General features: G+C 51.9%; 2 protein-coding genes across 2 annotated transcripts; both read left to right on the top strand.

Annotated features, from left to right (window-relative positions):
- Nucleotides 1-5,512: 5,512 nt before the first annotated feature.
- UCRPA7_4981 lies at nucleotides 5,513-5,818 on the top strand (the record flags this gene model as incomplete). The annotated part of the gene is made up of 1 exon (XM_007917527.1): nucleotides 5,513-5,818. The coding sequence occupies one exon, from the start codon at nucleotides 5,513-5,515 to the stop codon at nucleotides 5,816-5,818; it is 306 nt and encodes a 101-aa protein (XP_007915718.1).
- A 1,444-nt stretch (nucleotides 5,819-7,262) lies between these two features.
- On the top strand, nucleotides 7,263-8,345 carry UCRPA7_4980 (hypothetical protein; the record flags this gene model as incomplete). Its single annotated transcript, XM_007917531.1, has 3 exons — nucleotides 7,263-7,392; nucleotides 7,530-8,222; nucleotides 8,290-8,345. 3 exons carry the CDS (start codon nucleotides 7,263-7,265, stop codon nucleotides 8,343-8,345), a joined length of 879 nt encoding a protein of 292 aa, XP_007915722.1.
- Between the last annotated feature and the right edge of the window lie 7,593 nt (nucleotides 8,346-15,938).

Genomic DNA, 15,938 nt, shown 5'->3' with positions numbered 1-15,938 from the left:
ATACCTCAGCACCTTAACTTTGACTAAGGTAGCCCATGCGCTCATTGGATACCACAATACAACAGTTCGTCCCTTAAGCCATTTTGATACTAGCATTCCCCTTCAGGCGTCCATCTAGGCCGGTTTTGCTCGCTGGGAAATGCGCCAGGCAGTCGAAGCGCCTCTGGGTCTGAGGTCGTAGACTTGTATGCTCTGATAGGCCTAGGATCGTTCACGAGGGGCGCCCTCGGCGCCGCAGGGAAATACAGCCGCATTGGAGGCCTTTTCACAGCATCAGCATCGTTCTCTCGCCTCCCCTTAGCAGAAAGTTTCGATTCCCTGAATGGCCTCTTAACCACAGGCTGGATCGTTGAAATTGGACGCTTTTTGGACTTGGTGGTGTAAGGCTGATCTGAGGGATGTGATCTTGGTTCAATCTGGTTACGTGGACTAGTGCGACCCTCTCCTTTGAAGAGCCTGTCTAGGATGTCCCCTGCCGCCGCTCGCCGACCAGGATCAACAGCTGCCATGTCTCGGATTTTATGAAATATCCCCACATTGGCCGCCTCCTGAGCCGCCTTGACTCTCAGGGAATTCGTCTGTAATGGTTTATCCCGAAAGCCGTCTACGTTCAAGGCGTACACAAGAGTCACAAAGAGCGACCAGATGTCCAGCTTTGACGTCTGATTTTCAGGATTAGTAGCCAGCTCAGGAGCCATAAATATTGGCGATCCAACCCCCGTTCGAGCGTCGGCAATCATGTTAGAAAGGCCGAAGTCTGCGAGTTGGTACTTATAGCCGCCAGTCGGTAAAAGTGTGTAAAGGATGTTCTCGGGCTTGACGTCTCGGTGGATGATGCCTTTGCACGCGAGGTAGTCGAGCGCCTGAAGCATGTCGCGAAGGAGATCATCACTTAAAGGTGGTTCTCTTATATAGAGATTACCGCGAATCAAGTCCTCGACGTTCCCAGCCTTGAGTTCCATGATGATATAAAGCTGATTCTCTATCCACTGTGCCGACAGGTATTCGATGATGTTCGCCTGGTGGTATTAGCTACTTATCAAGGTCTGCGACATCGGATATTACCAACATGGGAAATACGAGACAGATTTTCCACTTCTCGCTTTAACATCTTCCAATCCTGGGACAAAAGACTAGGCCGGTTCACCACTTTCACCGCCAGATACTCGCCAGAATCGACGTTCGCGGCCTTGAAGACTGTACCGTACGAACCTTTCCCCAAGGGCTCTATCTCAGAGAACCTCAGGGTCTCCGCATTGCCAGGAGTGTGGATACGGGTGGCACGCTGGGACGGTACGTCAGTCGGGGGCTGTTCTAGGACCGTCCGGGCCTGACGCGGATTGAGCTCTCGATAATCCAGGTTCATGTTGGCCTTGAGGTCATCGCGTTTATGCCAAACTATTTGGAATTGGTAGAGATCACACGCCACGCCACCAAACCCAAATATCAGATTGACCTTCTCATGCACGACGACCCGACGGTGAGGGCGCCACAGCTCGAATGGCACGGCTGTGTCACCAAAGAACTGTGTCGATCTGTTGCTCGACCGATCCTGGAGCATGATCTGCTTCGTCTTCTCGTGCATTTCAAAAGAGCATTGGATACGCGAAACGCTCGACCCCTCAACTAGGATATCACCGCAGCGCCCTATGGTGGCCAGTGTGTAGCGTGACTTGGATCCGATATGGAGGCCGATGTCGAGTCCATGCAGGATATTTTTGTCTTGCATTGGGTCCCGGAAAACCGATACATTGTGAATGTTATCGGGATGGTTGAGGACCGCATAAGCTCGTTTGTTAAGAGCTACTAGTGAAAAGAAAGCAAGAGGATGGGGCCTGTCGCGCGGCATGATGGAGAGTTATATCCAGTGTCTGCGATGATGGTCTGAAAATAGTTCACAAAAAGATAAAGATGGACGATAGGGGATGTATCACGGCCTGAACTGACAAAAGAGAAACGCAACCGAGAGGGTTGGGACTCTGCTAAGTAGTAACATCGTGTACGGTTCGGTACTTTACTGAAACCCAGCCTTCGGTCTTTTCTCAAAGGTGCTGGAGCTTGCAGTACCTTGACGAGAACGAGTGGACGGGAGCTCTCGGCTCTGGTGGTGGGAGAGAGCCAGAATCATTGAGTCAAAAGTGTCATATTGGGTTGGGGCCGGATATGGCGCTTTCGGCAGCAGCTCTGCTTTGTTGTGTTGAGCCACTTGATTTGGGTCAACCAATCAGCGATTGAGTCCAGCGCCCAGCTAACACATCTGTCACCAAACAAGGCTCGTTGCTTTTTCTTTCAACTTCTACTCCTTTCAACTTCTGCTCCTCCCAACTTCTGCTCCTCCCATCAATATTCCGAAAACCCTCGTACGCTCATCTTGTTCACCCAAGTTGGTGTCCGCACCATCATCGCAGAGATGGCCTTCTCTTTTGATAATTCTCACCGCCGCGTGTTACCGCAACTTATCGAAGCGCTTTCACGATTAGAAGCAGAACCAGATCAGCTCGCTCACGAGATGGATCATCGCTTCAACGAACCTCCTCCGCCGTACTCAGAGTCTGGCGAGACCACGCAGCCGCCGACACCACCACCTCCCGGGCCTCCCGTTGTTGACAAGTGGTATCAAAGATGCCTACGAAAGCAAGCTCGCGATAAATCGGGGCCATACGGCCAATTCGAAAGCCAGACCAAGCGAGAGCGTTTGCGGCTTATCGATCAACTCAGTTCGGGATGTCGCCGAAGGCAGACACTACCGTTTGATTCAAGTCTAGACCTTCAAGCCAACGCTGAAAATAATGTTCGGAGTCGCTGGGTGGAACAAGGAATCTGGGGGGAGGAATGGGGTCCGCCCTGGCCAAAGGGCAGTAATCCGATGGACAGTCGGCACTGGGTATTCAAAGGGAAGGCACCATTTCATAGAGCTACGGCGACTTCTCACTGGGGACACGAGGAGAATGAGCCGGAGCCGGAACCAGAGCCGGAACCAGAGCCAGAGCCACAATCTGAACAGGAACAGGAACAGGAACAGCGACCTTTCTTCGGCACCTTCGGCATCTTCAGACTTCAGGCTAAGCAACTAGAACAAACAAAGCCTTCTGAGCGAGTGATCGGCTACGAACAAACACCACTCGGACCGCTCCCCATATACCATGTCCCAAACCCCACAGTACGCAATCCCGAAGCATCACGCCCTTTCCATCAATTCCTGTATCAGATCTCCCCAGAACGCGACTGGATCAGAGATGAGGTCGAGTTCGTCACCCCCGGTAGGGTTGTCGACCTCGACACCATGGCATACGAAAGTGTCAAGAAGAACTGGATCGAAGATGGGATTTGGAATCCGAAATGGGGTGAGCTGCCAGGAATGACGTGGTTCCACGAGGAACCCGAGGAAGACGAAGAGGTAGATGCTCCTAATGCTCCTGGCGATGCAGATAGACAGCTCCCCGATGCCGGCGACGATAGACAACAATCCGGGGCCCGACAATATGTCTCTATTGGTTTCGGTAACGCGCCACTATCCGAAGCCAACAATGATCATGCCAACAATAACTCACCTCCCGGAGCTGGAGAGGCTGGAGAGGCTGATGCCAGGGAGAGGCGAACGGAAAGAGGGAAGAGGAAGACACCAGATCGCCAGCCTGCGGCCGTAAATGGTGTACGGCACGCTGAAGAGGTTCCCAATCAGTCTATTCGAAGCCCGAACTCATCCTTAGCAGAGAATCGCCGATCGACAAAGAATGATCTCCGTAAAAGCAGTGGCGGGCGAATCGCAAAGCCAGCACCGAAGAGACAACGCGGTGGCCTGAGAGGTCTGTCTCGACGTCATGCGTCATTTGTGGAAGCCGACCAGGGTCTAGACACCCCCGGGTCTAATGAACTTGGGAATAGCACACCACCTAAACTCCGCAAGAAACAATCCAATAATCATGGGGAGGGAGTATTCCACGAAGATGTGGCGGCTCCATCTTCGCCGCAATCAAGACTCGCGCGTAGGCGCAAAGTCAAGTCGATAACCACAGATACAACCGAAGAGATCGAAGCTCCAAAGCTTCGTCGCAGCAGCCGCATAGCCAAACGAGAACAGGTCAAACAAGAGGACACAGCCAACAGGCCTGCTGCAGCCCTTGAGCTGTCAGACTCAGTCACAAGACATTCGAGGAAAGTCGCGCCAGACAAGCGTAAGAAGTCTAGAACGATGGTGATTAGGGCAAATAGTGTTGTTGCCTCGGCAAGAGGAGCACAGGTCTCAAGACCCGTGCCCTCAAAGGACTCCAAGCCGCAAAGTGTAGTCAAGAAGAGGAGCCGGCCACGAAAGACATGATATGATGAAAGCGTTGAACCATGGAAAGACGAACATTCATATTGTTATCAGATTGTTGGATCACATGACATCCACTACCTGCACCGCCTACCTTACCTTAGCTACTCTCTTTACTGTACACCTACTTAGATACTTACACAACATACTTTGCTTCACCACCCAGGACTGACAGGCTATTCAGCATCATCTTGATATTGTGTGACATGTTGATGGAGGTCTTTGTAGATTGACGCGTATTTGTCCAGGGAGGGGAAGGACTTGTTGAAGATATCGCGCCACTTGCCAATGTCAAGCGGGGGAGAAACTTGGGTGTCGGAATGGATCTCCATGGTTGGCTTGAGAGGTACTTTCTTGCAGGAGATTGGGAATACGGTGTCTTCTTTGCTGGCAGTAGGAGACGAGGTGGGTGGCCGAAAGGTCCCGAGAGAAAGTCTCCCTAAATGCTTCTGATTTGGGCACTTAAATGTCTTGAACGGGAAGCTGATAGATACCTCGGCGGACTTCTGTCAAGTGAAGCTCGCGTACATGGAGCGTGTTCCGTTCTCCACGCCACTGTCGGGGAAACGGTAGACTACCTACCATGAACTCTCCCCTGCCTAGGATAATAAGACAATCAACTGGGGTAACTACACTAAAATGATCGACCGCGATGCGCCCCACTGTTATCCGGCCCCACTGTTATCCGATCCCCCTGCTTCGAGACCCTCTGTCGGTCTCCCCCGGCCCCGCCGCTCGCTTCGCTACGGCAGCTAGCTGCCTTGGTAGAAACGACCACCACCACGAATTTTCCAGGTCTACAAACTGCCCTAGGAACCTAACCCAAGATGGATGCCTACCTACATAGCTATAAGGTCATAGCTATCTCGACAGCTACCTTGAGACGGCAATACACCCTGAAGGCAACCGTGTCAGAGTCTGAAAAGGCAGTCCTTATGTAACACCTGGTGCACACGCTCACTTACCGATTCGGCGTCTGTCTGTGACTACCTGATCACGGAACTCCGATATGTCAGGCTTAGATAGACTACGCTAGTGAATATATACAATGAGAGTCGTCCACCAACGTGTTATAAGTAGCCATTGAAGCCGTGAGCTGTCCTCTTTTTGCATCGCACGCTGGCTATCGTATCCTGTGAAGCCGGAAATCTCCAAAAGTCTTATCTTTGCTTGCTGGACTTCACACTGTCCTGCACCATGGCCGCCACCCAGGGAACTCTCACCGTCTTCGAGCGAGAGTCATGGTCATCTCACGAGCGCCCGTATGAACTCCTCTTCCAACCGCCGAATGCCGACTTGCCAGTGTGCAACTACAGTGTAGTGCAGGTGCCCAACGTGCCTATCTATGCTCTGCGGCCATTCAAGGACAATCTCTCTCGAGGCCGGGAGGGCTTCTTGATTGCCGACCTCGAGACGGAAATGGAGTATGAGGACTACTTCGATCCGGAAAAACTAAAGTCCAAATACATGCCCGAGATCAAGGCTTTGCTAAAGGAACAGTAACCCTAACCTCAACCCGATAGAACATGACCTAGGACACAAGGGGAACTTGGGTTGACACTCGAGGTCGAGGTCAAGGTCGAGGTCAAGGTCGAGGTCAAGGCCGAGGTCAAGGCCGAGTCCTTCGAGAAGGAGAAAGGGGCAAGGTGGAAGGGGGGACAAGGAAAGAAAAGGAATCACGTGCGTGTCTTTGCACGTGAAAGTGCGCACGCACCATTGACGACTGAGCGCACACATCACGTCACGTCACTCATCGTCGACGTCGTCGTCGTCGTCGTCGCCAACAACAACAACAAAAAAACGAAATCATCACACATACTCCATCAAACACAAAGTGAAGCCAACACACCATGTTGAATCCGAGTCCGAGTCCAATGCGACCGGCAGACAAAGATGCAGATGCAGATGCAGATGGTCCGGCTCACGCTCGTGACAGCCGCCATTCTCTACGGTTCAGTCGGACCGGGGAAGACCAAGAGGGCGCCGCCACCTGTGCTGCTTGGCCAGCAAACATCTGCACCGTTTTAGAAGTCATCCAGAAGCACCACCAGCATCATCATATAAAGCGTAGCAGCAATAGTAGCGCCCCCGACGATGAGGACCAGGACAAGGCCGACGACTATGAGGCTGAATTCTGCACCAAAGCACGACTGCCTCTCGATCCAGCAGAGTACGAGCTACTGATGCAGGTGCTGCATTTGAGCCCTACTGCTATCGAGGACCTTAGGTTACTGGTGGGGGAGGGGGAGGAGAAGGAGGGGGAGGCGGCTCTTCTCGCAGCTACAGCCACCACGCCAGGTAAGTTGAGGTCTGCTGTCTGTCCTCTGCTTGCCATTTTTTTCTACGCTGCTGCCTGTGCCTGAGGCGTCGTCGACCTGCCTGCTCTTATCTTTTCCCACAGTCTATCTACCTACCTCCCCTAGATTTGGCACTCGACATCATATCACGTGAACATGAGCATGGATGACCACCTTGAGAAAACCAGATCCGGACAAATGAAAGAGGTTAGATCAATTGCTGACATTGCTTCACAGCTACAACTCTAGTCAAGGCTTGCTCATCACCTGCAACCCAACAACATCATCATCTTGCTGCTCAACCCATCGCATCACACTCGCTCGACGACGTTCAAGGACAAGGACAGGGCGACCACAGGCAAGGCAGTGTGCCCACTGCAGATGCAGAATACCTTGCTACCCTCGGCCGCCATATGCTTCAGTTTATGCGCCCTCTCTACTACAACCGCCGCCTATCCACACTGACCATAACTCACACAACCGAGACACAATTCCATTATTACTTAAAGAACTACCTTGGCGAGCTTCTCGCCACACGTCTGCAGGATGCCTTCTCCCACTAGTATAGGGAGCAGCTACATCAGCAACAGAAGCCACAACAGAGCGGCTATAACGAGAAGCTAGAGCTAGACCCACACAGCATCATACGTATGACTGAGGAGTGGATCCCTGACGGCAGTGCAAAGCCCAACGTGCAAGTTGGATGGTTCTGGCAGGCACCAAAACCTCTGGTTCTGGAGGTAGACTTCTCGAACAAGATAGAGCTAGACCAGGCAAAAGGTCAGTCAGTGTAGTGTGGCATCCGTGTTTCTAAACTGTTCGCCACCTTTTTGGCACCAACACTTTTGATTCCATCCCGATCCGATCTCCACCATCCATCAAACCCTTCCGCTAACATATATCAATGCAAAATGCAGATTACATCCTCGGAACGAATGGCCGGGTCCGTATCGTCATCATCGTCAATTGCGCCTACCACAACCTCCGGGAACGGCTACGCCTACTTACCAGCAGCGGCATCAAGAAGGACACCAATAAGCCCTACTTCAAAGATCTCACCGTGACGATCCTACGTGCTGCTACCGTTAAAGCAGCCACCGAGGTCAAAAAGCCTTACCCCTCTAACAACTCAAAACCTCAGGTCCATGACAATACCAGTGGCAATACCCAAGCCCATCTCGAAGCGGTCTTATCAGCCCACCAGGTCCCTATCACACCCACGTCGACCTCTACCGCCTGCCTCGGCCTGACCCTCTACGACTTCGACGAGAGTCTCCCACGCCATATCCCCGTACATGTTCCCCTTGCCGACATCTACGTTCTCGCGGAGCAGGCTGCGGCTCATCAGGACCTCGACGATGCCTACAAGGCTCTTGCCAAGGCAAAATCGGCGCACCACGGCAACGGGAACGAGAGCGGCAAACATGAAGCGGCTGCTGCTGTTGTGCAACAGAAGAGGGCCGCGCTGCAGACTGTGTCGAAGGCTATGGTTGCCGTCATGCACATGCACAAGCAGAAGAGAAGAGCGGACAGCGGTGCGTCCGTCAGCCGCGGCCTCGGTCTTCACGATGGCGGGAAGAGGTTCTACAGCGTGCGGGCGGCGATGTCGGGTGGCACCACGCGGCTGCTGCCACCGCCCATTGCGTACGGTCCCTGCCTTGTTCGCCCTGGTCCTAGTCCTAGTCCTATTAATCGTCACGGCGCTGTGGCGCGACACCTTGCAGGATGGCTGAGCGGCTTGGTGTTTCGGCGGCGTTTTTGATAGATGGGGGGAGAACATGGATGGATTGGTGGATCAAGGATCTGGATGAAAGAACGTTCCTCTGACCTGAGCGGCCGGAGGGATGGAATCGAGGAGAGGCGTCTAGAGCTATTCACCGACATACAGGCCTTCCTTCCAGCCGTCAACCTTCATCACCGCCGTGGTGCAAATATGAGTTGTATCTATTCTAGGTTCGACTGATTGTTCTAGAGTAGTCAACTCCGTGATTCCACGTCTGCCTGGACTTTACGGTCCTTCCTCACCCAGTGCAACATGTGCTCTCCACGACCCTTTCTGTAAGCCCAGACCTTTGAAGCAAGCAAGCAAGCAAGCAAGCGTTCATCCATACATGACACCGAACAGTGCGTTGGTCTTATCGCCGTCTTCATACTTCTTAGGGGTGATCTTGGAGACCCTGCTCCAAGAAGATAAGATGTCTGGCAACACGTCCGTCCGTCCGTCCGTCCGTCATTCCACTCCCGGTGGAAATTGAAATGAACAAGCTCCATCCATCTAGTCTTTTCTTTCTTTCAATTAATCAGGGGCAACCCACCCCGCCATGGAGACGAGTGCAACGCTTCGTCAACACGACGCGCCAGTTATGGTTAGCAATGATCCCTTGACTCTCCCAAATTGGCGACGAGTTACCAATAATATATGCTCCATACGGTGGCTGGTATTGCACGCATTGCTGCTTTGCTCGGCGCTTTAGGTGACATTGCAATGGATATCTACAGCATTGTAGATGACCCGAATAATGCGCCACTCGCCATTCTCTCGTTTACCACATGTCAATTAGCTATTATGGATCTTGCACAGGTAGCTAAGGCGGCTTAAGGCTAAGAGGGGAATGGCGGCGGATGATGTCAAGAAGTTGGGTGGAGGAGTCTCCGACAAGGTCGCCAAGCTGAACAGAGTCAAGAACGCATGCCCATTGAAAAGGAGGGGCCTCGCTGGTATACAGCCTGTGGGGGCTTGACCGATGACAAGTCTGCACGGCCAGTCTCTTCCAGGCCATCTCATTGGGCTATAGGGGCTGAATAGATATTCCGCTGCGGAACGGAGAGGGCAGTGTTACGACGTAGTATCTAGCAAAAGATCTCTGCATAGGGCCACTTTTCCGCAACAAGAATCACAGCCTCCAAGATGTATAACTAGAAAGAAAGATTCAATAGTCTCGTTTTCTTAATGTCATTGGGCATAACGGAAAGCCGAAGAAGACGGATGACACGGACACACAAACGCACACACTGGGAGGGGGTAGACACGCAAAATTTAGTTGATTATTGTGGGCGACTGTGGCGGATGATTGTGGTGAACGACTGTGCAGACGGCTGCGGTGGACGACTTGTGGCGGGGTGGCTTGTGGTAGACAACTGACTAGTCTCGGCTTTCGTCCGAGCCGGATCTGGAACTTAGTTGCATCGCTCTAGGTGGAATGCCGAGATTCAGCCTTTGTATCGATCGACATGGCGATATAAAGCGCGAACAAGAAGTCGAGAGTCGGCCTTGCTAAGGCACAGGCGGTCGGTTCGACGAGGACATTGCTGCGAGGAGCCAGCGAGTGCTGTGGAAAAAAAAGGGGGCTATGGAACAAGACGTGGGTTGCATGCACCCCGTGCTGGGGATGGTTGAGACAGCGTTTTGATAGAATGATTCCAAACGGTCTACACACTTGAGATTCTGGCGTCCAGCCGGCATCACGGCTCTCCTGATTCTTCCCGACGGAGGCTGGTCGAGAGGAAAAGAGGTAGATCAAATGGGTCGAAGGGGGGCACCCGGGGATAGACCCAAGTGTGATCGTCCGACAAGCTTTGTCCATGTAGGTGCCTCAAGTGCTTGGATGGATGGCGGCGATGGGGCAGCAGAGCAGACCCGGTGTTCTATATCCTCAAGGGTGTCAGTGCCGGGCTCCTCTTAGGAAGGAATGGGTGAGGTATAGATTGTTACCTTTTGTGGTGGTTTCCTCACTGCAACTCGCGGGTCGGAGATGTGTATGTATAGATGGATTGCCACGGGTTTGGAGGGAAGAAAATCTCTCTGGAACAGAGGTGGCGGATCCCGGATGGACTGGTGGACGACAAACGTGCTAGGATATTGAGCAAAGCCAGGACGATACTAAGCCGGTCGAGGCTGGCGGCGCTTGCGTGGCTGAATGGGAGCTGGTCGATACACCATTGGGTTGGGTTGATTATGCAGCTCGTTGAACTGGCGGTGGGATTACCGCAGGGCCTCGGGGGAGGGTGAAGGGGTTTGGGTTTGATACCATCGGGCCGGCGGCGCTCACCGAAGAACACGTTCCTAGGGTGCCGATACCGGTAGAAGTGAATACGGAACGAAGATCCGGCGTGAGTCCTGAGGTATGGAGCAGGTTCGCTCAAGAGACGAAGCCAGGAGGGGGTCAAGGTCAATAATTTTTTAAGATTTGGGGACGTAAATAGGCTTTCAGTACGAGAAGCACACACAAGAGAACACGAGACACAATAAGGCCGAGAGCATGAAAGTCGAAACGGAATCACTTGCAAAGATGGGTTGGGAACGACAAGGTTCTGGCCCCCATCTCGCCTTAGCTTTTTCGTCTTGTGTTTCTAAGGAGGCACCACCACGTGGCCGCCCATGCTAACCGTGGGGAGAACACACCATAGTGCGGCCGACCAATGACACTCTAGCTCTTTGATGCGCTCTTTGTCACGAGGGTCTCTATAAGGGATTGTCCCAAGTGCTACTGGTAGTTGTGCCAGACGGTTGACATGTTAGTTCCCTGTCTTTGTTCTTGGTTTTGGTTTCCAGTGTTACACAAAGACCATAGAGAAAGAAGCTAAAGCGTTGTTGTACTGCAACAATATTAAATCAAGCTCATTCAGATAATGATATCACAGCAGTCCAACTTCTTTGTCTTTAGAGTCGAAAAAACAACTATTTAAGTTTAATATATCCATCATCCAGCAATGAACTCTATCAAGCTTCAACACATACTCAAGAGCACGCACATACTCCAGCACGCACATACTCGAGCATACACATACTCCAGCACGCAGATACTCCAGCACGCACATACTCCAGCATACACATACTCAGGATTATATACAGCCCTTCCAAAATGTCACAAAGCCAGCGGTATATCAGCCACTTCAGCCGTTTTATGGAGGCACGAAAGGAAAAGCAGATTCTCCAGGAGAAAATGGAACACATTATCATGGATGGTGCGATGGAGTTTCTTGACTGTTATGAAGTCTTGGATATCCCAATTGATGCAGATGCACAGACAATTCTCGATGCCCATGGGACTCTTATGACGCGTCTTGATTCTGCCCCCCCGGATTCCGGAGAAGCGCCTATAGCACGTGCGATAGTCACGGCAGCCTACGCCATCATGAGCAACCCACTTGCACGAATTGAATACGATAAGCGGAGAAATTCGGTAATCGAGGCGATCCTGGCCGATCGTAGAGCCGAAGAGAATAGAGATCGCTTCATAGAGGAGGTGAGGGATTTTGTTGTTAATAAAGACGTGACGAGGGCCCAGCGCATCATGTCAGATAAGCATGCTAAGATAATGGCGGAGTACAATGAAGCAATAGCGACAGCCGATAAAGACAGAGAAGCGAGGAAAGCGCAACAAGCGATAATTGAGGAAAGAGCGAGAAAAGCGAGAGAAGCGAAAGAAGCGTCAGGGGGAGCTTGGCCACAAACGGTTCTAGAAGGAAGGAAGATTTTCACTCGCGACGCTCTAGCAGAGTAGGGTTCTAGACGAGCCTATACGAGCGTGGCTTAAATCCTCCTCTAGTAAAATTCAGGGCTCTTTTGTTTAATCGGTGACTAGAATGCAAAGAAAGAGATATAAATCGAGTCTAGAAGGCTTAATAAATGATACAGAAAAACGACCTCCTGTGATGACGCGGCCGAGTTACTAAGAGTTTCCAACTCTCTATAAGCTTTAATCTACCCAGAACTACTAGCTAGAGCCGGCAACTATCCCTGTCAGTTAATTCTGATTGACAAGTTTGCTAGTTAGAATCGGCAGTTATCCATGGCACTTGATATTTATGACTTGCTCTGAGCGCCTAGGTTGTCATGTGTCTCTCTCTGACTTCTATGCTCTTCCAGGAGGGTCGGCATGTGGCGCATCAGAACAAAGAAAACAGAGTAGGCATTTGTTGCCCCTCCTCCACCCGCGCGCCATTTTCTCCCCCGTCCATCATCCAATTTTAATCTTCTAACGGTCCTCAAATTTACTTTCCAACGGTCCTCAGACTGGCTTCGGCTGCCGAGCATCTGTTTCGGGCGTTGCTAGGCAGGTCACTATGGATGACATTGCGAATACCGAGGAGTTAAAACATGCCGACGATACGGGTACCAAGAAGCTCAGGCCTACTTCTTCTAATGGTGCGAATACCAAAGAGCCGAAGCTTGCCAACGGCGCACAGCGAAAGAATAGGTGAGGGAGATATCTCCTCGAAACGCCTTATAAACATACAGTTATTCTAGTAGATACTAACTTGTACTTTATCTAAGCAGTAGAAATGCTGAAGATCCAACTTCGCTAGCTGACAGAGTAAAGCAGGCACAACACGATCGTGTGGGCGTCTATGTTACGATCGAACGCCGCATCAAGGAATTGGATGACTTCATCAACGAGAGGGAGCGATGCTTGGCCGACCCAGAATCCCGACCCGAACATGCAGTACTGAAAGGAGAGATTGCCGTTGGGATGGAATTCAGTAACCTCTTGAACGAGATAAATGAACAGCTTAGAGAAGTGATACAGAGGAGCGATCTCACAGACTACCTACAAACCCAGCGTATACACGAGCTGGAACGTATGAAGAACAAGCCTAAAGAGGAGAATCAGGGGTCGGATGGACGGAAGCAGATTCAGCGTAGGCGGATTTTTTCTTGAAAACCCCCAGTATTGGAGCGAAGGAGAGATTCTTGCAAGTAATGTGGAGGTTTCATAATGAATTATCGTAATCTACCAACTCCTACACCACGAAATGCCCCACAAACCCGTCCCACTCGTTCTATATACCAAAGTACTCAGAGATGAAACTCAAGCGTACAAAATCCATTTCCGTCATCAGAGGTGAACTCTCGCCGCCCTAAGGTGAGCTGGCTCTGAGCCACGACTGAGCAACTCAGGGCTTTAACTGAGTCGAGCTGAGTTTGGACTGAGCTGCCTTGGTAATAGGCACACTTTAAATCACATAGGTTCTTGTACTATCTAACGTTAGTAACAAGTAACATTTTAATTAATATTATGTCTCTATTGTAGTAAACAACCCTAATATAGGGGAGTATATATAAGATCATTCTGTCATATATTAGAGCTTTTAAGTCACTTCTAGAATCCTATTCTCAACGTCCGATGCACGGCCGCGTCTAATCCCCAGCTACTGCATCAAGTATCGAGGCCGGCATGTCGGTGACGGTTGGAGCACTGCGCTACGCGGCTTGTAGCCACGCGACTGGTCGGTTTAGCTCCCAGAAACTCCTCAGCATATATCGCTGACAGTAGATCAACAGCGCGGCAGTATCCGTTGTTCCGGCGATGACCTCCCTAAGCCGGTCCTTCTCCTTTCTGCTTTTGATACGGCATTGGAACCGGATGCCATTTTGCAACGGGTCCGGCGGTTCCAGGATGTCGATGATGTCTTCACCGATGCCTTCTTGTCTGACACCGTCCTCATTGCCAACTCCGCATCTTCACATGAGCATGAAGAACTTCTTGCCAAGCTGACGGGGAGTTGCCCACTGCCGGGCAAGGTTTGGCAGCTGGAGACGGTCTACCGAGTGAGCTCCCAAGCTTCGCCCGCCGGGATCTCCAGTGGGCCGTACCTTCTTGTCAGAGATGAAGTCTTTGCGGCGTTGAGAATCTATGTCGGCGAGTTCTCCTGCTTTCAAACCACCGTGCTGCCAGACGAGTCCCCGTATAGGTAGGCTGCGCCACGGAGAGAGTAGCAGGTAGGGGTTGACACGCTGCCACTATTTTCAAGAATTTAGATTCGATCGGCCCCAGCGGTAGCGGCAAGTCTGTGGCCGTTCCCAGCCGCCTGGCCACCAACCCTAGCCGCTGAGGCCGCTCGCTGGCGTCCGCATAGCCATCAAGGACAACCTCCAGCTCGCCGGCCTCAAGAGCTCGGTCGGGAACCGGCCTTCCTGGCCACTTACGGCAAGGACGTCGAGACGGCTGTCCACGTGCGCCAGCTTATCGACCTCGGAGCTATCATCGTCGGTAAGACTAAATTGACGGCGTTTGCGTCGGGTGAGAAGCCCTGTGACTGGTTCGACTTTCATTGCCCTTTCAACCCCCGCGGCGACGGCTACCTCATGCCCGGCGGAAGCTCGACGGGCTCGGCGGCTGCGACGACCGCACATGACTGGCTGGACTTTCGTCTCGGCAGTGACAGTGAGTGACCATCAAGCTGTCTTTCGATGTGGACTGACTCTGTATCCAACGGAAGCATCAGGGAGCCGGCCGCACAGTGCGGCGTTTACGGCTTGAGGTGCTCGGCAGACCTCTATGGCCTGAAAGCTGGTCTATATCCTTGCTCCCCGTACGTGACCACTGCGGCTTCGAACAAGGAGCATATTGTTGTTGACTTGCGGCGAGGATCTTTGACGCCATCGGCTACTTTGGGAGGGATCTAGAACAATTTCAGGCCTCCTGCAAACATGCCCTTGGCCCTTCCGTGCAAGAATTTAGCTTCGTATGTGGCGAGTGCATTCCATCCTACAAGACGGCTAGATATTGCTGAACTTATCGGAATCTAGTTCCCAGAGAGCATTCTCGTCCCGGGAGACTTTTATCCAGACGGACCTCCATCTGGACAGGAGCCCGCCAATAGTTTCGTCCGCGCTCTTGAGGAGTTCCTCGGCGTCGAGAGGGAGATCATCAGCATGGCGGACATATAGGCCCGCCATCCACCTCAAGAGGCTGAAGGCAAATCACTCGCCGAATACATTTACAAGGTATAACCCCCCTTCAATCAACAAGCATGCTTGCCTAAATAGCCACAGTCTGGGTACAATCCGTTTTACTACGACATCTACCACGAGTACGACCATTCCGAGAAGACCACCTCAGCAAGTTTGGCAAAAATGCCTACGTCTCGCCCAGCATGCAGTGGAGATGGTAGGCGGCTAGGACCCATCCACAATACCGAGTTTTGACATGACTTAGGGACCGTGGCGCCGAGGTTTTAGCGGAGGAGGCGCAGATCTCGGTCAAGGAGCTCAAAGTGTTCCAGGCCCAGGCCGGTTGACATATTGTTCCACAGCCGAACAGACGATTGACCCGTTCTACTTGCTTGGCCTACATATCACGCTATTTGGGTTAGAGTATTGTGCTTCGTGCAGCCAGAGGCACTCTGATTACATCGTAGAATGTCTCCGGTAGACTAATAGTGAGAAGGTCAAAAAGAACATCTTATTGTCATATACCAGTGCCCATATAACACCGTCCTGCAGGTCAGAATGGCGATAACAGGTTCAAAGACATCAAATCAATAGCTAGTCCCCTTGTGCCACCTACTGTCCTATTTTCCTACTGAGTTGGGGGAGCAGG

The sequence above is a fragment of the Phaeoacremonium minimum genome (genome assembly GCF_000392275.1).
Source record: "Phaeoacremonium minimum UCRPA7 unplaced genomic scaffold PA7_03_scaffold_377, whole genome shotgun sequence".
Classification (NCBI taxonomy): Eukaryota; Fungi; Ascomycota; class Sordariomycetes; order Togniniales; family Togniniaceae; genus Phaeoacremonium; species Phaeoacremonium minimum.
The sequence above is the reverse complement of the archived record's forward strand: the minus strand, read 5'-3'. Positions and strand labels throughout refer to the sequence as shown.